The 22,080-nt window shown below is 37.1% G+C and overlaps 1 protein-coding gene across 1 annotated transcript; it reads left to right on the top strand.

Annotated features, from left to right (window-relative positions):
• The first annotated feature begins 2,932 nt into the window (after nucleotides 1–2,932).
• LOC139744004 (uncharacterized oxidoreductase YrbE-like) lies at nucleotides 2,933–20,817 on the top strand. The gene is made up of 7 exons (XM_071654471.1): nucleotides 2,933–3,130; nucleotides 4,139–4,163; nucleotides 12,567–12,675; nucleotides 17,026–17,153; nucleotides 18,198–18,421; nucleotides 19,904–20,069; nucleotides 20,705–20,817. The coding sequence occupies exons 1-7, from the start codon at nucleotides 2,933–2,935 to the stop codon at nucleotides 20,815–20,817; spliced, it is 963 nt and encodes a 320-aa protein (XP_071510572.1).
• Nucleotides 20,818–22,080: the final 1,263 nt, after the last annotated feature.

Below are 22,080 nucleotides of genomic sequence, written 5' to 3'. Positions count from 1 at the left end.
TATTTGACTCATAAAAAAATAGGACTTTTGATGTTTTTTATTGTTTTTTTTTTCGGGCCCCTAAAAATCTGAAATTGATGATTTTGGTGGCCCCATAGCCAAGCGCCTTTTCTTCGGCAAAGGCTATACTTCATGATTTACTCTTTTTAGTTTCTAGTTGTGTTCCTTTTTTTGTGTCACCTTTCGTAAGACTGCTCAACCAACGACAACAGACGCGTGCGCACCAAAGGGATTTTATAGGCCTTTCAGGTGCGCACTCACGTTTATTCCTCCCCGCTCAATCACACACTGGCAAAGATGATAGAGCGCCGCGGTATAAAACATAAAACACGTAGGATAGAACGCACTTAAAACACGTAGGATAGAACGCACTTGAATTTTCTCCTCCCGAACCCAAGGGCAGACTTACGTGAATCAATTCAGGCACAGTGATGGATGGTGTGTCTTGCACGCTACTATTGACAACTCTCCTTCTTATGTAGTGGCGTACGGAAATCCCCTTTTGGATACATCCCAAGACCTCAGAATATAATAATTATCCTGTAACAGTCGGCATTGGCCGATATTCCAGGACGGTGAACTTCTACCATTATAAACGACTTTAACAAAAACTGAAAGTTTCTCTGTCCAGAGTCGACGTAGGACGGTAAGTTGAAGAGCTTTTATCGTGAATATCTTCCTGCCTTATATATTGTGTAAGTGGATGTACACGCATGAAAATGAGAAAAAATACGAACGAATCATTTGAAATACTATATAGCAACCTGTCATTATACGCAGAGGTGTGGAAGTCACAGAAAAGCTTAGATATTTATTATGTGTGTGCGTCTCGGACAACAGTCAAGGTAACATTTCACAATCGTGGCTGTGACGTGAAATCAGCGTTTTATGATACACCCTTAAACCTCGAAAAAGACATGATGGATAAGGGCAGAGAGTATTGTATAAAATTGTCCTGGTTTATGTGATTTAACAATACAATCGTAAAGGAGCTAATAACCTCTTCTATGCTGGTCTGCTCGAGAGTTTTAAATCGCCATTATTAATTAATTTTCCAGGCATGACATCGTGACAAGCGAGCTACCTTTGTTTGTACTTAGTGAAGAAGACAGCTGTGTTTTAACATTTTGTTCGCACAAGGCACATACCATCTCTTCTGTATAAATTCCGGTGCCTTTTTTTCTTTTTGTTTTTGTTTTTTCTTTTCGTTTACAGCTTGTGTCAAAGCCATATGTCACACAATCACACTACAATTATTGCTACTTCTTCAGTCACAATTAATGTTCTTCCATCACCTTCTCTCTCTTTTTGCTCTTCCTTTCGTTCTTTTTGTAGATATACTGAAGAAGAAATGTTGCAATTTGATTACAACAGAAGCGAGAAGCATTATGCATACAAATGCACTTTATTGTGACAGACGATATAATCTTGAACATATTTAGGTTACAATGGGAGCTTAGCAGTTGCGTAAATTTGCACAGAATTCGATTCGCCAATACGTCGGTGAGGCAGGCGCTGGTCTCGGGCCAAGTTCTCGTGATTATCAATCATGTGCATCGTGCTTTGGCTGTAATGATGCTCTATAATTATTTCCATTTTCACGAAAGTTGTTTTAACATTCTTTTCGCCCCAAGTTCTCACACCAGTCTTCTCCCCTCGAAGCGTTTGCATGTTCTTTGATTAAACTTGCAATTTTGTAATAATTATTAGGTGAGAAAATATGTTAAATTTTCGGTGCTTATTTATGGTGTTAAATTAACACCTCCGGGTGTCATTTCCAAATATAAAACTGTTTTTTGAAGAGTTTCTTATAGTAACTGCACTTCTTGTTGATTTTTAATTTAAACAAGACGATCAAGAATGTTACATTAAAATACTAGATTTTTGAAAAAATGTGAAAATAAATTTACACCACAGTAACACCAGCTGGTGTGGTCTCTTATTGAAGCTGGACGGGTGTTAAACCATTGATATTAACACCAAGAAATATTAAATCAACACCATGTGGTGTCACTTTTGAATTAACACCAGTACAGTGTCAAAATATCACCAGGTACAGTGTCAAATTAACACCACGAAGTGTCAGGTGAACACTTTTCAACACCATCACAGTGCATTTTCTACACCTGTGGGTGTGGTCCTCTATTAACACTTGATCGGTGTTAAATTCAACACCCATGGTGTTAAATCTAACACCGATGTTTTTACAGTGATTAAAAAAAATATCTTCAAAGATTTTAGTTGAAACTCGTCTACAAGGCAGTCTGTGACCTAAAGATAAGGACATACAATTATCGACAAACTTTTGCCATGAGTCAAGGCCTGTCAAGGGCATGTCCTGCATTCGGCGCCAGGGCTATATCACGGTATGTGGAGTCCCCACATACCTTGCAGTACGTTCCGCTGTTTGTCTGAACATCAGTGAATCGGTCTAGCTGCTTCCTTTTCCAAACGCGCTTTCTTCCGACGGCAATAGTTTCTCGATTTTGTCTTCTTTTTCTTCCTTGTGATATTTCAGATGAACTTTACTCAGATAATTACCGAGTATAATTTCAACTGTGTCATGATTTCATGCCATGATTAAAACTGTGCTCGAAATCGAGGCCGGTCGCTACCCCCTATCATTTCGTGCAGAAAATCATGTTTCCAAGTCTCAGCGAAATAGTGAGGCCTGACAACAAACAAACAAGCAAAAAAAAAAACAAAAAAAAAAACCGAGAACAAAAAAACAACAACAAACAAACACATGGACAATCAACACATTTGACCCCAGTTTCATAAAAATCAGAAGGAAAAAACAAACAAACAAAAAGATGTTGCAACCAATAAAAGTTAAGATTATTAACCATGTTGTGTTGGCTCCTATTTCTGTATTCATGTCTTCGAGGTCTTTGTTATTACTCACAAGGTAGGTCTGTATTTAGCGACAAGGATGAATAATAAAGGTGTAGGAGTCGCCCTCTTCGGACTCGGCAGGATAGCCCAAGTCCACATCAAGAACCTCGTCGCCGACCCCCGAGTGGACTTGAGATGGATTGTCGAGGCCGACGTCGACTTCGGTAAGAAGGTGATGGCGCGAACGACCGGGTTGGCGAACGCGGAGCTCATCGCCGTCGACAACGCGGATAAAGTGTGGAAAGACGAAAGGTACATAATCTGAATAAAAAAAGGAGGCATCCATGAATACAGTGGTTTGTTGGGGGAAGTTTATGCGCTAGGCGTACGACCATGCATGGGCACCTGATGAGTGATATATTTGATTACTATATATATATAGAAATATATATATATATATATATATATATATATATATATATATATATATATATATATATATATATAATGTATAGTGCATCATGTTTTGCAAAAGCCGCTTCTTCTTTTCAAAGAAACACAATAGGACAAAGAAAATAGTGTATGCCACTTTTACCGAAAAAAGTTAGTTCCTCTCTGCAGTCCTTGGATTAGCAACATATTATAAAAAAAAGTATCTCCAAATAGAGACTTACCTCTACATAGGACATGGAAGTCCACAAAGGCGAAAGTAATGGACATGTAGTGAAGAGAGATAGAGAGGAAAAATAGAAACATATAAAGTAAGATATTCATCATTAATAAAAGATGTACATGAATCGATGAGAGATAGAGGGGAGGGATATAGCAACATAAACATAAAACATTCATTTAAAAGCATGGATGGACGACTATTCTATCAGAGAGAAAAAGGAGAAAGACGGACAGACAGACAGACGGACAGACAGACAGACAGGCATACACAGACAGACAGATGTTGGAGGATGAGAAAAGAAAGAGTTTGTCTAACTGATCGGGACGCTATACATCTTTGACAGGTCCGGATCTTTGATGTGGGCATGAATGACGAATAAAATAAGTATTATTATCATGAGATTGCGCACGCCAGTAGGATATTAACACCTCGCTGTATCACTGTGGAAATTCATTTGCACTGTCATCCCTGACGAAGGGGGGAGGCCCCCGAAAATTCGGATTGTGAATTAAAATCAAGGCAATTGACATTTAATGCATTCCTCTATTGTGACATTATTGATATATATATATATATATTTTCAGGACTCGGGCTATTATTGTGTGCACTCCGACTTTCACTCACGACCAGATTGTGTTAGACGGGCTGAAGGCAGGTAAGAGAACTAACGAGGGAGACTGAGGGGGTGGGGAGAGAAGGGGGGGGATGGAGTGAGAGAGGGGGTCATAATAAAAAGAATATTATAAATGCAGTGTTTTGTGAGGTCAAAGGGAAGAAAAGAAGTGCAGACGCGCTTCCCGTGCTGCAGTAAATGATAATATCCTCTTTTTAACTGGCGCCATTGAGAAAGGCAAAGGTTACTTTCAATACGGGTCCTCTTGACAACAAATAAGCACTGAACTGTATACGCACTTGTCTTTGATAGACGAACCTCGGTAGGTCAATGCCTGTAAACTTTATTGCAGTCCCCCCCCCCCCCCCCCGAAACTGGCTCATTCAAAACAAACAAACAAAACAGCCAATGAGACTTATCGATTCTTTTTAGAAGCCAGTAGCAGGGAATATATGAAAAGGGAATTCATATCGTCGTCCAAAATGATATCATGTAAGCTGAGCTTCTTAGGCTACATTCCACGGATTATGAAAATTCTGCTATGAATTTATCCGATTTTTTTTTTTTTTTAGGGGGTGTTTCATTTCTTTATTTGGTTTTCAATTCTTCTTTTATATGGGGGGGGGGGGTGGCGGTATAAACTCCACAACATCTCGCTCAAAACAAGTCTCTTCCTTCTTGGTTGAATTATCCTTGACCGAAGATGTTGTTGACCTCTATCAAAGAGCTATAGTTTAGTCAATCATAGTTTATTTCCAATCAACGAAAATCAAAAACATACTACAATGTATACATGTCATTAAATGATATTGTTCAAACGCTTGCAAAAGATTCATGTAATATACGAGACAAATTATAGAACAACATATATGTACAATAATAAAGAGGAACACTGTACAAATACTACGTGGGCGAGCGGAAAATAAATTTGATCATGGAAAATAGTGATCCACTAAAAAGCAAAGCTTGTCGGACGTGGATCGCTAGATAAATAATGAGTGAATGATATACTATTCTATAACAATATACATGTAGTTATTTTGAGATACACAGGTCGGGAAAAAAATATAGAATACCAATGCTATAGTGCCCGGACACTGTTCATTGAACCACGTGTACCGGGAAAATATGACAAGGACAATACATTCGTACACACATTCAATTACCCACACGCATATACACTGTTGGACGCGAGACAGTACCGAGAGGAGAGAAGACGGTAACAATACAAGTCTACGAAGAACAATAGACAGGAAAGGAAAAGGAGAGAAGAAAGAAGAGAGGTCTGCACACAGAACACGCCAAGTGCTGCGACATCAGGACAGGTGAAAGCTCAAGCATAAATTATAGCAATTTAAATTATCTAAGATTATAAGTAGAAAGTAAATGTTTTCTGAGTTTATATTTAAATGTGACAAATTTGGGGGAATCTTTTAAACTATTATCGAAATTATTCCAAAGTCTGGGTCCGGTATAAAGAAATGTATTTTGGGCATGTGCGGTTCTCATTAACGGAAGATGGAATTCGTCGGATCGTCGCGTGGAATAGTTATGAACATGACTGTTTCGATGAAATAAATCGTGGAATATTTTAGGTAAAAAGGTACTGTTGTAATTAAACATAAACTGACCAAGTTGAAACACATACAAATCATTTACTTTTAATATTTTATGGTCAGAAAACAAAGCATCTGTATGTTCTCGGGTATGTAAATTAAAAACAATTCTAAGCGCTTTCTTTTGCAATAAAAGAAGTTTATCAAGTAACATCTGATATGTATTACCCCAAGCAAGAATCCCGTAGTTTAAATAAGGGAGTATCAAACTAGAATAAAGAGTTAATAATGCAGATGAAGGAAGATGATATTTTAATCCATTACGCCAATGTTACGTGAAATAATTTTACATATGTTATCAATATGATTCCTCCATGAAAGCTTGTTATCAACGCAAACACCAAGAAATTTATAAAAAGAAACTTCTTCTAAAGGAGTAGTATCAAATGTTATATTGCCTGGGAGGCTATCTAAAGAATTACTAAAAAGCATAACTTTTGTTTTTTGAATATTTAATGACAATTTGTTTGCGTATATCCATTGTATGACCTTTATCAATTCTTCATTGACTGTTCTTATTAAGATATTTGGGTCAGGGTGGGAAAAAAAAAAGATTAGAGTCATCCGCGAATAATATGAATGATAGTTTCTCCGAGGATCTATGAAAATCATTAATATAAATAATGAATAACAATGGGCCTAATAAACTCCCTTGTGGAACACCACATGCAATTGTTTTACTTTGAGAGTCAAAGCCGTTGACATGTACAAATTGGGATCTTTCTGATAGGTAACTCGTGAACCACTCCAAGGCCTTTCCACGTATTCCATAATGAGACAGTTTGGCGAGAAGTATTCCGTGGTTAATCGTGTCAAAGGCCTTGGAGAAGTCCAAGAAGATACCTATTGTGTGTGAAAGTGTGTCGAGTGCGTGTGTGACTTTGTCGATGAGGGCAAGTAGTGCGTGTGTTGTGCTGTGATTTTCCCTGAATCCAAATTGAAAGTTTGAAAATATGTCGCAGGTTTTAAGAAAACGTACTGTCCTGATGTAGACTATTCTTTCAAGAATCTTAGAAATAGAAGATAATAAAGATATGGGTCTATAGTTATTGACATCATCCTTCTCCCCTTTCTTATAAATAGGAATTACTTTCGCAATTTTCATGCTATTTGGCACATGGCCAGTTGCAAGCGATGAGTTGATAATATGTACTAAGGGATCCACTATTTGAGGAATTATGTTTTTTATCAAATAGTTGTCAATTCCGTCGTGGCCAGGACTTTTACCTTCTTTCAAATTGGCAACAATCTTTATTATTTCTTCTTTATATGTTGGGTCAAAAAATATAGTTTTGGAGTTAGGTGTATCTAAAAAATCACTAAAAGATTTACTAGAAAGAGGAATATTTTGAGAAAGATTTTTTCCAATTGAAGAAAAGAAGTCATTAAAAATTTCAGCCATGCCAGCGGGAGTGTTGCTGGAGGCATTGCCCCACCGAACTTCAAAAATATTAGATGAATTGTTAGGTGTATTCATAGCATTCTTTAATGTTTTCCATGTGTTTTTAATGTCATTTTTATATTTGCTTATCTGATTAACATAAAAAAATTTCTTCTGCGTACGCAATAATTTGGTGAGTGTGTTTTTGTATGAAACATATTTTTTCTTATTTTTTTCAGTGGGATTACATCTATATTTATAAAACAAATTATTTTTCCTATTTATAGATCGTAATATAGACTGGGTTATCCACGGGAGTCTTGGAATTTGCTTATATCTATTTTTTATGTTACGCAGGGGAATATGGTTATCGATTTCGGAGGTAAGAGTAGATATGAAATAATCATAAGACAAATTGACATCGGTAGTGTTGTATACAGAAGACCAATCGAGTTCTTTTAAATTGTTTTGGAGACTTGTAAGATTATCTGCAGTAATCTTACGACGCTTATAATAATTATTTTGTTTATTCAGTTTAATTGGAACCTGAGCAAATATAGGAAAATGGTCAGTGATGTCTGAGAGGACGATACCAGACTCAGGAAGTGGAAGAACATTACAAAAAATGTTGTCTATGAGGGTAGCCGATTGGCTGGTGACACGGGTAGGCTTGGAAATTAATGGTAAAAACGAAGCAGACATTAATGTTTCTATAAATTCTTTTGAGCTGTTTTGGGAGTTACATTTCATGAGATCGATATTAAAATCGCCCATCAGAAATGTATCTTTAATAGATATCATGGGATTTTGTACTAAATCCTGCAAAACTGTCAAAAAATCATTCAAATTCGACCGAGGGGGCCTGTAAATTACACCAATCATAATGTTTTTTCCATGTGGATTTATCAATTCAATAAAAAGGGATTCGAGTACATCGCTCATAACACTAATCTCCTCATGTATAATATATTTAAATTTTTTCGAGATGTACAAACCAACTCCTCCACCAACTCTCTCATTTCTATTTCTAAATACAAATTCGAATCCGGATAAAGAAAATAAATGACTGATATTAGAGTTCAACCATGTTTCTGTTAGCCCTATGATGGAGCAAGATTTATGATCTGGGTTTTCTAAGAGTAAGCGCAACTTATCAAAAATTTTATTGATACTGCGTATGTTAAAGTGAGCTAACAAAAATGTTTCATCAACTGTATTCGTGATCCGATTTTTATACTGATTTTCGGTCAAATAAACACACGATGGACTCTGGACTGGATCATTTGAGTCAAAGTTATATTCAAATTCTTGTGCTGAGGTATTGTATTTATCGGATATGTAATCTTCATATAAACTGGTGCCTTACTGTGTTATAAAATTCATTATTATTCAAGGAATTAAAAGCAAAATTTATTGTGTCAGCCATGGGTTAGAACATAAAACATTCGGGAATTAATAACTGGCCTCCCGCCTGGTCCTAACTCAGCAGCTACGTGGGGGTATGCAGACCTAAAAGAAGAAAGGAAACCGAAATGCGTACAGAGAAACATGAAACACAGACAAAACAAGGAAACGAACATGAACACAGATGACACAGAATCAACATCGTTGCGGATGGTACACAAGGCCATGGGCTCGTATACAATACCTAACATGAACTTATTTAACAAACAAAGACGTGTGCTACACGTACTAGGCAGCGTCCACGAGCATATTAAACTTCTCGACCACTTAATGACAAAATAAGGAACCAGTTATTGTTGTGGGGTGCTTTTTTTTTTTGGTAGTCGGATCGCCTATCCAAAATAACTAATTCTTATACCATTGGGATTTATAATCAGTACGAACAATTATATCAAAGTAATGCAAAAACACATACACACAAAAATGCAATTCCATTGTTATTGTTAAAATTTTCATCAAACTGATATGCAAATACAAACAAAATTGCCCAAAAATACGAGTACACAACGTGTAAATACATAAAATAATAGCCCAATCTGTCTCAGTGAGTGAGTACCCTAGATAAAAGAGCGAGGGAGGGAGGGAGAGAGAGAGAGGAGAGAGAGAAGAAAAAAGTGAGTGAGAGGGGGAATGAAAAGAGAATCTAGACAACAAATCTTGACGAACTGAACAAAACGGCTATGCAATTAACCTATAACATTCGTGGGTATACATGTGTCTACAGGTGTGTGTGTGTGCATAAGAAGGCAAAAGCAAAGCCGAGAATAGATGAAAAAATTAAGGCGTGTTGTCACGCCTGGGAAAAATGTTTGCACAATTATTACGTCATTACACTCTTGCATAAAAATAACGTTCTGACAACACGCCTCCCAACGCCTCCCAATCTCCAGTTATTTTAAATATGTTATGGCTTTGAATTTTAAATAACTAATACATTAAGACAACCAACGGCAGTCAAGGGGGCCAACATCACCTGATATGATGCAATAAATTGTCCATAACTATCCATGAGTATAAACAGCACCTATAAACAAGCCCAAGTAGTACAGCAACGAAGGTTGCTGGGCGACGGTGTCCCAAAACAGGTGATCCGTGTCCCTCCCTCCCCCCCCCCCCCCTCCAGCTACCGCAAAGTTCATAATAACAACATTCCAGAAATATAACAAATTTTGTCAAACATTACTTCTTTAGTGTTAAACGGATGCATATTTTCCGGCGGTGTACAAGTAACAAACACAACATAAGACAAATTACTGAGACAGCTTCGTGTAGCAGAGCTTTAAATCAATCTTATCGTATTACATTATACTAACAAACATTTTATCTTTGTTAAGTATAATTATATATAAAAATGATTATATGAGTTAACTTTCCCCGGAACTGTTACCAAAAACAAAACATAAAATGATAATTCTGATTACCGAGAAACTATTACAAATACAAACATGTATTTAAACCTGGTTGGTACTGGAAAAGGGGGGCTCGTACAACAAATACATATATATCTTAATTTGTGATCAACTTTATCCATTACACAAACAAACAAATGGGGTTTATGTAGATCGTTTTCCTATTCCCTTTCTTCCTTATCATCTGATTATTTTTTTTCAATACTGGGTTTGATCTGAAGGTCATACATGAGAATCAGCATTCCACACGAAAAATAAAGAACTTGATGTCAACATGGACATACATTGTGGCATAGATATTATGAATAAATGCGTACTGTATGTATTACTTTGTCTTGACTAGAAAATGGAAATGAAAAGGGAAAAAGAAAAAAAAAACTTCATATTATGCGTATTATGCTTGGAGAATTTTCACACACATACAAAAACAAAATGTATTAAACTTTGAAGTCAGCTTTAACACAGGTTTCAGTCATTTTAACAAATAAAAGGATTTTTCTTTCTTCATTCTCCTCTTCCTTGTTTATTACAAAATAGAAATAATTCAAAGAAGAAAAGGTGTGAAATGATGTCACGCAGCAAATAACCTGCTTTAAGTTTACTTTCACTATAGACCTATTTCATGATGCAATTGTAAGTATAACAGGTAAGGTAAAAGCTAAATCCAATTTACCTTCATCTCCTCCTTCTCCTCATTGCTTTTTTTTTTTTTTTGTGCAATTAAGAGTGGGTCTGTGAAGGCTTAACTTATCTAATCAATGAAGAAAGGATATACACGGAGAAGTATAAAGTCATTGCTGTGTATAGGCAGCACTGATATACAATATTCACAATCAGTATAAAAGGTTAGTATATACAAATATTTTTTGTTCTTCTCTCTTTTTTCTTTAGTCACTTCAACAGGATCATTTTGTGCGCATGTCCTTGTTGGACTGTAGAAACTGACGTAAAGGAAGTACATGTACTTAAAGGGGCAGTTGTTGCGATACTATTAAAAAGGTAGTGGCAGTATGATTTTATAGTAATTAAGGTAAAATATAATTGCAGTATAACAGTGAAACAATTTTCAGTGCAGCGCAAGTATACTATATTACTTGTAGAGAAGTTCTGGTGTGGTTTAGTAATATAGTACTGGTAGTATTATTTCTGCTATATGGTCGAAGCAGCAACGATACTCGAAAAGTAGCATTATTATAGTAATAGTAGTAGTAATAGTAGTAGTTGTGATGTGGTTTAGTAATAGAACTGGCAGTATTATTTCTGCTTTGTGGTCTTATAATGAAGCAGCAACGACACTCGAAAAGTAGCAGTATTATAGCAACAGTAGTAGTAACAGTAAGTAGTAGTAGTAGTAGTATTAGAAGTGGAAGTGGTATCAGTATTATATAGGAGAAATTATATAGTAGTAGTAGTAGTAGTAGTAATAGTAGTAGTTGTAGTAGTAGCAGTAGTAGTAGTAGTAGTAGCAGTAGTAGTAATAGTAGTAATAGTAGTAGTAGTAGTAGTAGTAGCAGTAGTAGCAGTAGTAGTAGTAGTAGTGGTAGTACTGTAGTAGTCGTAGTACTCCAAGGGTGTATAGTAGGCTATACTAGTAGTGAATCATAAGATGACTTATATTTAGTTTGGTACTAGTGTAGTAGGTGCTGGTAAAAGTGGAAGAAAAGTGGCTGTTGTTGGAAATATAAAATAACTAATGCATTTGGAAATGGTGATAATAATGTAAAATTGATAGTTTAGCATTTGCCAGTTTGTCTGGTAAAATGCAAGATCAGATTTTAACCATGCAATATGATCGCAAGCAGTGGTAAGGGCAGGGGTACAATGTTGTTCAATTTGTATACCAATGACCCAAGAATCTCAAAGTTACTTGAATTTCCCTTGGTATATAGAATTGTCTCCTATGGTGCGTGCTCACTGTGATATCAAGAGCAGAACTTTTAACAACTCGGTGAATTTCACAACCGCCCCTCTCTTTTCCTGGCAGTTTTTATAGAATAACTGATCTAGAAGTCGTCTTACATCATATTTATATACTATTCGCTACATTGGCTATTCAAGATATCTAGATTGTATAATTATATGCATAATTATTCTGTCAGTGATAAAGTTTAGCAGCAATCATCCCCATGGGTAGGGAATTTATATAGAGTGAATGAAAAAAAGTACACACAACCTTTAGAGTAGGGTCGGTGATGGCGAAAATACTGTTAGTGCTTTTTATCATTAAAAAAGAACAAACAAGAACAATAAACTCTATAGACAGGTACGCACGGGGTGCTGTCTAGAATTATGTTCACAAATCAAATTAATTGTAAGTGTTTGTTAGGCTTGTGTAAAGAGACAGTAACAGCTTTAGTGAATGCAAATGGAAAACTACTGCCGGGTATACGGCGTGTAATCAAAGTCGTGAAGCATGTTAAAGCCGAATTGAGTTTTCTGGGAACTGAGTTCACTGTGAGGGGATGCGTATATGATGCCTGCGGTGTGCCGAAATATTATTTAATAGTAATCGTTGTCGGAGTCTTCGCGCATAAGTGATTTCTCTCGCATATTTATGTATGCAATACGTGTATAGGGAAGGCTGTGTTCTGTGAGAAGCCGCTCTCTATGACGCTAAATGGAGTCAAGGCTTTATACACGCTGGCCGAGGAATGTGGACTACCCCTATTTTGTGCCTTTAACAGGTCAGTGAGCACTTTCTTTCTTTCTTTCTTTCTTTCTTAATGGTGGATGCTTTCGCAATGGACCGGTTTGCTAGTCTGTTCAAATATATGTATACAAAAATTCAGTTCTCTTAGAACCAATAGTAACTAGATTACAGGACGGTATTTCACTAGCATTCCAGTCCACAATTTGTATTCCATTATACGTACACATCAGAGCATATCAATACATGGAATCGGTTTGTATAGTTCTGGTTTTTAGGAACAACTTGACAACACCAAAAAAAGAGAGGGAGAAGAATCATTTACATTATCTTTATCAATATAACTTTCATTTTCATTTACAAAAGTACAGTATACATAGAAGTCAAATATGAAAGTTTCATGTTCGAAACCAGAGAGGGATAGTATCGCTCTTTAAACGTTTTGATAGTACATGTACAAACAAATCAGAACATTGCCATTACGGCCGTAGTCTTCCCCGGACAGTAATGGTTGTAAACTTGGCCAATATAAGAGCTATATAGGCATGAGAAAAATATAATTATGATAGTGCCGGATAAAGGGTAATGTAAAGATAGAACTTAGTTACAAACAGGAGATAAGGGTAAAGTAAAGATAAGGGTTAAAAACAAGAAATAAACGATAAGTATAGGATTCAAAACGGCGGAGAAAGGATAAGGTAAGAGTTATAACAGGAGATCAAGGGTAAGGTACAAATAAGATAAGGGTTACAACAGGAAATAAAGGGTAAGGTAAGGATACTAGAGTTAATATAGGAGATAAAGGATAAAGTAAAGATAATAGATAACAACAGCTAGGTGGTAAAGGATAGGGTAAGGATAAGGATCAAACACATAAGATAAAGGTTAAAGGTAAGGAAACAAGAGATAAACGGTGATAAAGGATGAGGTAAAGATAAAGGGTGAGGTAAAGAATTATCAACATGGATGTAAAGGATAGGGAAAGAGACAAGAATTAAAAACAGGAGGTAAAGGGAAGGGTAAAGATAATAGTTAACGAGAGATTGTAATGGTAACGTAAAGATAAGAGTTAGAATAGGAGAGAAAGGGTAAGGAAAAGATATGTTTGGGTGGTAAAGGATAAGGTAAATAAAAGAGTTAACAGGATGTAAAGGATAGAGAAAAGACAAGAATTAAAAACAGGAGGTAAAGGGAAGGGTAGAGATAATAGTTAACAAGAGATTGTAATGGTAACGTAAAGATAAGAGTTAGAATAGGAGAGAAAGGGTAAGGTAAAGATAAGTTTAGGTGGTAAAGGATAAGGTAAATAAAAGAGTTAACAACAGGATGTAAAGGATAGAGAAAAGACAAGAATTAAAAACAGGAGGTAAAGGGAAGGTAAAGATAATAGTTAAGAGATTGTATAGTAACGTAAAGATAAGTGTTAGAATAGGAGAGAAAGGGTAAGGAAAAGATAAGTTTAGGTGGTAAAGGAAAAGGTAAATAAAAGAGTTAACAGGATGTAAAGGATAGAGAAAAGACAAGAATTAAAAACGAGTAAAAGGGAAGGGTAAAGATAATAGTTAACAAGAGATTGTAATGGAATAGGAGAGAAAGGGTAAGGAAAAGATAAGTTTAGGTGGTAAAGGTTAAGGTAAGGATAAGAGATAACATGTGGTAAAGGGTAAGGTAAAGATAAGACTTAAAAACAGGAGACAAAGGGTAAGGTAAAGATAGGAGTTCAAATCAGGAGAAAAGAGTAAGGTAAAAGGTAATAGAAATATATGGGAAATAAGGATAAGGTAAAGATAAGAGTTAAAAGCAAGAAATAGAAAATAAGGTGTGATAGGAGATTAAAACGGAAGAAAAGGGTGAGGAAAATATAAGAATTAAAAACGAGGTAAATGGCAAGGGAAAGACAAGAGTTAAAACAGGAGGTAAATGGAAAGGTAAAGATAAGGGTTACAAATAGGAGAGGAATGGTAAGGTAAAGTTAAGAGTTAAGGAAGGTAACGGATAAAGTATAGATAAGAGTTAACAGCAGGAGGTAGAAGGATAAGGTAAAAATAAGCGTTAAAAACAAGAGATGACATCATGTAAGCAAGATTGTACAGAGAAGAAGAAATAAGAGGAGGGCAGATTATGAATTATGATCATGCTTTGACCTCGTGATCGAAGCCACGATAGTTTCTAGCATAGTAACCTCATGCCATTATATAAAACTTGCGAACTATCCAGACTGTTTCTGTGGTCTTTAAAATGTGTTTGTTTAATTTGTTCATCTCCTTTCTGCAATTCACAATAGAGCGTTTGAGGGGGCGTAAAGACTTCAATACAATAAAGTCAGACAACGCACGCAAGAGTAATCCTGCTCAAATCAGAATGAAATCAACCATGGAATTTTCCGTTTCACGAATTTATTTTTTTTCATCATCACGCACTTTTCCATAGTTTTCCTCACGAATCTCCTGTAGTTTCAATTATAACAAAAATGTGGTATCCTTCGGGTGCACGTCACGAGACCGACACCCACGAGTCATACAGCCCACAAGTCATACAGCTCACAAGTCATACAGCCCATGAGTTATACAGCTCACGAGTCATAAAGCCCATTTGTTCGATACTAAGCTAACAAGACCCACGAGGCCGACACATTAAGCCCCGTGTTGTATCTGTTGAACTCGACGTGGGCTGTTTTCACCTAGTGTCGAACTCATGGGCTTTATTTGCCTAGTGTCGAACTCATGGGCTGTATGACTCGTGAGCTGTATGACTCATGGACCTGTTTTCAATGTCGAACTCGTGGGCTGTATGACTCGTGGGTGTCGGTCTAGTGGGATGACCCCTAGCCTTCGCTTCAAACGTTTGTGGATTTGTGAAAAGGTTAGAAAACCATGCCTTCGAAATAGGAGAGTGAGGTATTTATGCGCACTGACCAAAAGGAGAATTGTGAAGCCATAACATCGTCACTCTAATTTAACCATTTTCTAATTGACAATGTGAAAATAGAAATATGAAGTGCATACTGCATTAATCGCGTTAATTTGACAGGTGGTTTGTGGCCTTAATTAGTTCATCAGCAAAGTGCGTTTGAAAGTAAAATGATATAAACTTTAACAACTTAATGAAACTTAAATACTTCTTTTGAGTGAGTGCCAGTATGTTGATAGATTATGGGTTGAAGTAAAAGAGAATGGATTAGTGTTATAGTGCTGATCATGCTGATTTAGAAATAACATATGCGACGGAAAATGAATTATTTGGTTTTGGGGTATTAACGATTCGGCATTGAATTATATTACTATGCTTGTGAGATTTTTATGCTTGTAAAATGAAAATAATACTTTGTTTTAATTTGTGTAAAGATAGCATAAGGGAATATCATAACAAGGAAACATTTACTGCAAAGAAATGGTGTCGAGTTCTCTTGATATGTATGATAATAGAAGTATAATGATCTGAGTCACGATATTTCATTGCTGTTTTTCAAAGTGCTTTGTTTGAAATATTATGATGTATTATGCGTTTTAGATAGATATATGTTTGATGTAGAATAATAAACATCCCAGTGGGAAGAAATATAACAAACAAACGAACAAACATGACGAAGGGGTAACAGACGCCATGATGATCACTGTTTAAAGGGATTATATAGTTTTGGTGGAGACCTAATTTCAGGTTTCTAACATTTTTTGGTGAGATAATGAGAAACCTCTTATGAAATATGAAAGAGCATGTAATTCCATGAGGAATTCAGCATTTATTTGATGAAAAATGGTTTTGAAATGGCTGAGATATCCAAAACAGAGCAATTCTAATAAGTGTGGGACCCACACTTTATTACGATCGCTTTGTTTTTGCCTTGTTTTTGGATGTTTCAGTCATTCCAAACCCGATTTTCATCAAATAAACTTTGAATTCCTCATAAAATGGTATGCTCTGTACTATTTCATAAGTGTTTCATTGATATCTCGCAAAAAGTAAAAAGCCTAATTCTCATCTCCACCAATACTGTACCCATCCCTTTAAGCAATTCATTCTCTCCACTCATGCATCCTTCTCCATTTGTAGTTTCCCGAGTGTGCAATATAAGCTGGTCGAGTCGTTTTGTGTTTTCACGAATGCGGGATAGACCTATATAGAAGATGACAAAAATTACAAGGGAGAGTATGAAGTTTACTAGTAGTGATGATAATAACAACAAGTGTGATGATGAAAATGATATGAGTATTCATTGGTTCAATATCTTCTTTCGTCTGGTGCTGATTGACATTGTATTCCATTGTATTGCATCGTTATTATCATCATAATCAATTAATCATTAATGCGCGATCACATTCAAGCAATTCCAATTCAGATTTAGTGTTGTGCGTTTGGCATCGAGATAATTTGTGAGTGTGTTCGTCAGGCGTTTTGATCCCCATATTCGTGCAGTGAGGGATCAAGTGGTGGCCGGCAGCGTTGGCGTGGTGCGCCGCATTCACTTCGTGGCCAACGATCTCCAGTTCCCGTCAATCGACTACCTCAAGATTTCAGGTGAGTTTAAAGGCGGTGGGTCGAAATTCATACTTTTCCCCTTGTGTCATCCCCTCCACATCTTTCAATTTTACCTTTACCCTCTCTTCCCATAATCACCTCCTCCTTCCGCTATTCCTCTTCTACCGCTCCTGCGCTCATTCGCATTCTTCCCCTCTTACACCTTCTCTTCCCAATCTACCCCTCCTCCTCTTCCTCCTCCTCCCTCTCCTCTTCCTTCTTCAAGGAACGCTCAGAGGAGCTTTAATGGTCTAGTAAAAAATAACAGCAAAACAAACAAACAAACAAACAAACAATAACTCTCGAATTTCAAATCCCCTGTTTGACTCCGTTCGGAGCAGCTTTTGGTGTTGATAGTGTTCTCGTCTGGTCATTCAAAGTGTATGCTTTTCAGAAGTTCGAGCGGTCACCAAAGTGTAACTTTTTTTAACGCATTCAGTGCCTCGGCACTTTGGACAGTGTATATATCGCTGTGGAGTTTCCGTGTCAATCGGCACTACAGGGGTTCATTTAAAGTCATGAAGAAAGCTGCGAGTCTTGTCACGTCATTGTCTGCTCTTAAACATGGGTTACTGACTAACCTCGCATTTCGGCATAAGACCGTAAAATCCGTTCGTGATGGGGGGTTGTTCATCCAATAGTTGTATCGATCTCCTCTACAGTGCAGATATCATTATGGAGTGTGTACAGAGTGTCAATATGTAATGCGGTAATTTTTTACTACGTCGCCAAGCATTACCATTTCATGTTTTAAGTATCAAAGACATCCAGTACATAATTATGGTGGAACATAGTCTCTAAAGCATGACGGGAAGACGAATAAACCGGACAAATAGGAGACGGAAGAAAACTGAACAGGGGTGTTCCTCCGTTCTATGCGCATGACCAGATTGAGCCAGCAAGACTATTGTCACGTGTTATTCCGACACCAAACTCTCCGTCAAACTACAGGTGTACACTGATTTAGGCCTGCCTCCCAATCTTGAAACCATCAGCTAGAGCCACGAGACTAACTGGCCCTTTTTGGATACTCTTTTCTTGCAGGTGGCATATACTTAGATAGTGGCATTCACGAAGTGGATATCGTATGTTGGATTGTCGGAGAGGCGCCGGAAACCGTCTTCGCTCAGGGTCTCGCCACCGACCCTCGGATAGCGGACATCAACGACGTCGACGAAGCCATCATCGTGCTGAAGTTTCCCAGTGGCGTCCTGGCCACCATCCAGAAGAGTCGCGAGGCCATCTACGGATTCGACCAGCGATTGGAGGTATCGATGAGGAGGCGAAACTTGATGTTACTCGTCTACTTTTCCGTCTCTCCTTTTCCTTCCTTCCTTTCTTCCTTCCTTCCTTCCTTCCTTTCTTTCTTTCTTTCTTTCTTTCTCTCTGTGTTTGTGTGTGTATGTTGTTATGTATATACTATGTAAGTCTATCTGTAGGTGTTATGTATGAAGATTATTTCTGTTTATTCTTCTATACCATCTGTTTGTCTTTGTCTGATTTGAATCATCGTTGCAACGTCTCATCGACGACGGATAACGTTCGTTTCGTGTTAGATGAAGAGTTTTTATAATACGGTTTCAGTATGAAGGGATGCCTATGAATTCTGTATACGAGATTAGACGGTCTTATAGGAAATGAAAAAAAAAAATAGGACTATTTATTGGGTTAATGCTTATTAGGTATAATTGTAATGTTTGAACCCCAGCATGAAAAAATATACATGTACACTCGTTCCTATAACGACTGGTCATTATTGTTAAAGGTGCTCACCATGTAGGGCCTAATTCATGATCAAGAACCTCAAATCAAGCAGCCTATGTCAGTGATTGTACGTGTCTGTGGCGTATTGGTGGTCAGCTGAAATAATAGGACACATTCAGACCAGACGACAAAAAAGAAATGCTGTCATTTCTTGCTGCTCGATTTGGCGCTGGTTTTAGCTTAACTTCTGATACGCACTCGTCCGATACCACAATGTCAACATCTCGCACGCAATTCTTAAACGCTTTAAAGGGATCGTACAGTTTTCGTTGAGACCTAATTTCAGGTTTCTAACAATTTTTGGTGAGATAATGAGAAACCTCTTATGAAATATGAAAGAGCATGTAATTCTATGAGGAATTCAACGTTTATTTGATGAAAATTGGTTTTGAAATGGCTGAGATATCCAAAAAAGAGCGATTCTAATGAAGTGTGGGACCCACACTTTATTACGATAGCTTTGTTTTACTTTGTTTTTGGATGTTTCATTCATTCTACACCCGATTTTCATCAAATAAACTTTGAATTCCTATTAAAATGGTATGCTCTGTACTATATCATAAGTGTTTTCTTGGTATCTCGCAAAAAGTTAAAAGCCCAATTCTCATCTCCACCAATACTGTACTATCCCTTTAAGCTTTCGTACTATGGCTGCTACCTTTAAAGGTAGGATAACATGAATTGATTGAATAGAACGGAGTTCTGCAGCTCCTAAAAAGGACCAGGACCTTGTTTCATAAAGCTGTTTGTAAAGTTACCCAAGACTTAAAGTGTGCTTTTGCCCCAATGTAGGCCTAGATGAAATATTGAAATACAGTCGCACTTTGTTATATAAGACGTAGGGAGAAAAAAATGGGCATACATTGGCACTCCATATTTCAGTCGTTCGTAAAGTCATGCGTAACTTTACAAACAGGCGCTTTAGGAAATAGGGCCCTGTTCCTGATTTTATTTTTCGTTAATTCTATTCATTTCTTTTTGAATAGGTGAAGGGAACCAAAGGCTTGCTCCAGATGAAGAACGTCAGATCGGGACCGAGCGCACACCATTGCGCCGGAAGTGTGACCTACGACCCCATCCATTCTGAGATGCTAAAAAGATACGAGGAATCGTACAGGCTTGAGATGACCCACTTCCTAGGTGTGGTAGAAGGTATTTATAAAACAGATGACCCACTTTTTAGACGTGGTAGAAGGTAAGGTGTATTTATAAAACAGCTAACACACTCACAAGCACGCGAGCCAACAAGCCAACCATGACAAAGGACCATCAGTCCTCATTAAGCATTATTACGTCTTTGTTAAGAGCTAGTGTTATAATCAGAACACATGCTATGAATTGATATAAATGGGGAACGTTTTAAGTTACGGAAAGATCGTCGAGTGTCGCCTTATGGACGGCAGAGTATAGAGTAGATAATAAAATCACACTCTTGAGTTTCTTAAAAACTTAGGCCTTTGCGTCAATTTAGTCATTTATTGATATTAAGGAGTGACATTGTGTCTTTGGCGAACTGTAGTAATTTTGGTGCAAAATTTCAGATCGTCACATTAACGCAGATATATTTTACAGTGCTGGTGAGATCTGAGCTGAAGAAAGAACAAATATGAAAATCTTCACTGTGGGCTCTGATTATAGTATGATTATCGTGAGTAGTCTCAGAATGAGAATGATTACAATATGATATCCACAAAACATAGCCATGGTAACAGTGAGACTTGTAGATATAATTTTAACTCACAGTGGGAGCTTTTTAAAGAAATTAAAAATCATTGCCTTTGCCCCAGGAAACACAGACGCTCTGGATGTCAACAAGGCGGACACTGTCCTGGCGACCAGAGTTTGCGACCTCTGTAGGCTGTCGGACAAAGAAGGCAAATTGGTTACATTTTCGCCCTAGCCTAGGTCTACAGCTATAGGAAGTATATTGAACCTGGAACCCACGCGGCATCACCGATCAGCTAGGCGTCGCTGAGACCAGGTCCGCTTTCAGACCGATGTCGAGCTCTCCCGTCTCATCCTCCGGCACGGCGTTTCTGATTCATTCTAATTTGAATTACGGACTGCTTCCATTTCATTTCACTTAACTTTGCATGTTTTTTGTTAGTTAGTTAGTTAGTTAGTCAGTTAGTTGTTTTTTTTTTTAGTGTCATGTGTCATATAGGTGTACCGTGCGTGTATATGTGGTAGCTCCCCCCAAATGCTTCCCCAAAGCGTTACTTGACGGGCCATTCTGGTCACTACGGAAGTTTATTCTTTGTTTGAACACGAATTCCATAATATTACTTATTGCGGCAAGCTTATGCGTGAAATCATGTAGCTTTGAAAACGAGCTAGCGACGGGTCTAAACCAACTGAGGAAAAATAAAGGTCATTCGGGAAACGCGTCGTGAATGTACGGCGAGTCTTACAGTGAGCTCATGAGCTCATTCAGATTTACACATAATGTTAAAAAACGACAACAACATAATGTTTCCACAGTGTCACACTGTTTCTAAATATTTTAGGGTGTGTCAAACAATGGAAACGTCATTTGACAAGGAAATGGGTGAAATAAGCTCTTGCTAAAAATGGGAAAAATAAGAAAAAAAAAGAAAGAAAAAAGAGAGATAGTCATGGACTTAAATCGTTTTGTGTATGCATATCTGAAATGTAAGAGTCTTAACTTGACCACATTTCTTTGTGGACCCGAAGAGTATCCTATTGCAAAGGAGACTCTCATGTAACTTTACAGATAAAAAGTAACACCTATTATCGATCTATGATTTATGTGAGGTTTCAAAATTCACTTTTGTGTTAAGTATGACATTTGATAGGACTCCGAAAAACAGAATTGTATGAACATGATTTGTTATTCAAAGTCACCATAGGACTACATTGTCATCAATATTCCATTGATCATTCTAGATTTCACTTCAAACTCTATAATATTGTATACGATCAGGTAAACGGATATGTATCTATATGAATATTGTCATTCTATATTTTCAATAAAGTACGAAAATCTAAATTGGCATGAAGCATATGTTCTGTTGTCGGCAATCGCGATATCACAATTATGGACTCGTTTGATGTATCACCATTATTCTTTTTTTTGTTAACACATAACTCATCTTAGTAGTGTGTATAACGAGAGTAAAGAAGAGGCGGTTAGACGTAGCTT

The sequence above is a fragment of the Diadema antillarum genome, unplaced genomic scaffold (genome assembly GCF_040938485.1).
Source record: "Diadema antillarum isolate AM-2024a unplaced genomic scaffold, OU_Dant_1.0 seq00001128_RagTag, whole genome shotgun sequence".
NCBI lineage: Eukaryota > Metazoa > Echinodermata > Echinoidea > Diadematoida > Diadematidae > Diadema > Diadema antillarum.
This window is presented reverse-complemented; position numbering and strand designations above follow the sequence as displayed.

Coding starts and splice junctions, on each gene's coding strand:
- LOC139744004 (XM_071654471.1), top strand. CDS start 2,933: ATGAATAATAAAGGTGTAGGAGTCGCCCTCTTCGGACTCGGCAGGATA. Junction 3,131..4,138: donor CCGTCGACAACGCGGATAAA/GTGTGGAAAGAC, acceptor ACTCACGACCAG/ATTGTGTTAGACGGGCTGAA. Junction 18,422..19,903: donor GATTCGACCAGCGATTGGAG/GTATCGATGAGG, acceptor CTTTTTGAATAG/GTGAAGGGAACCAAAGGCTT.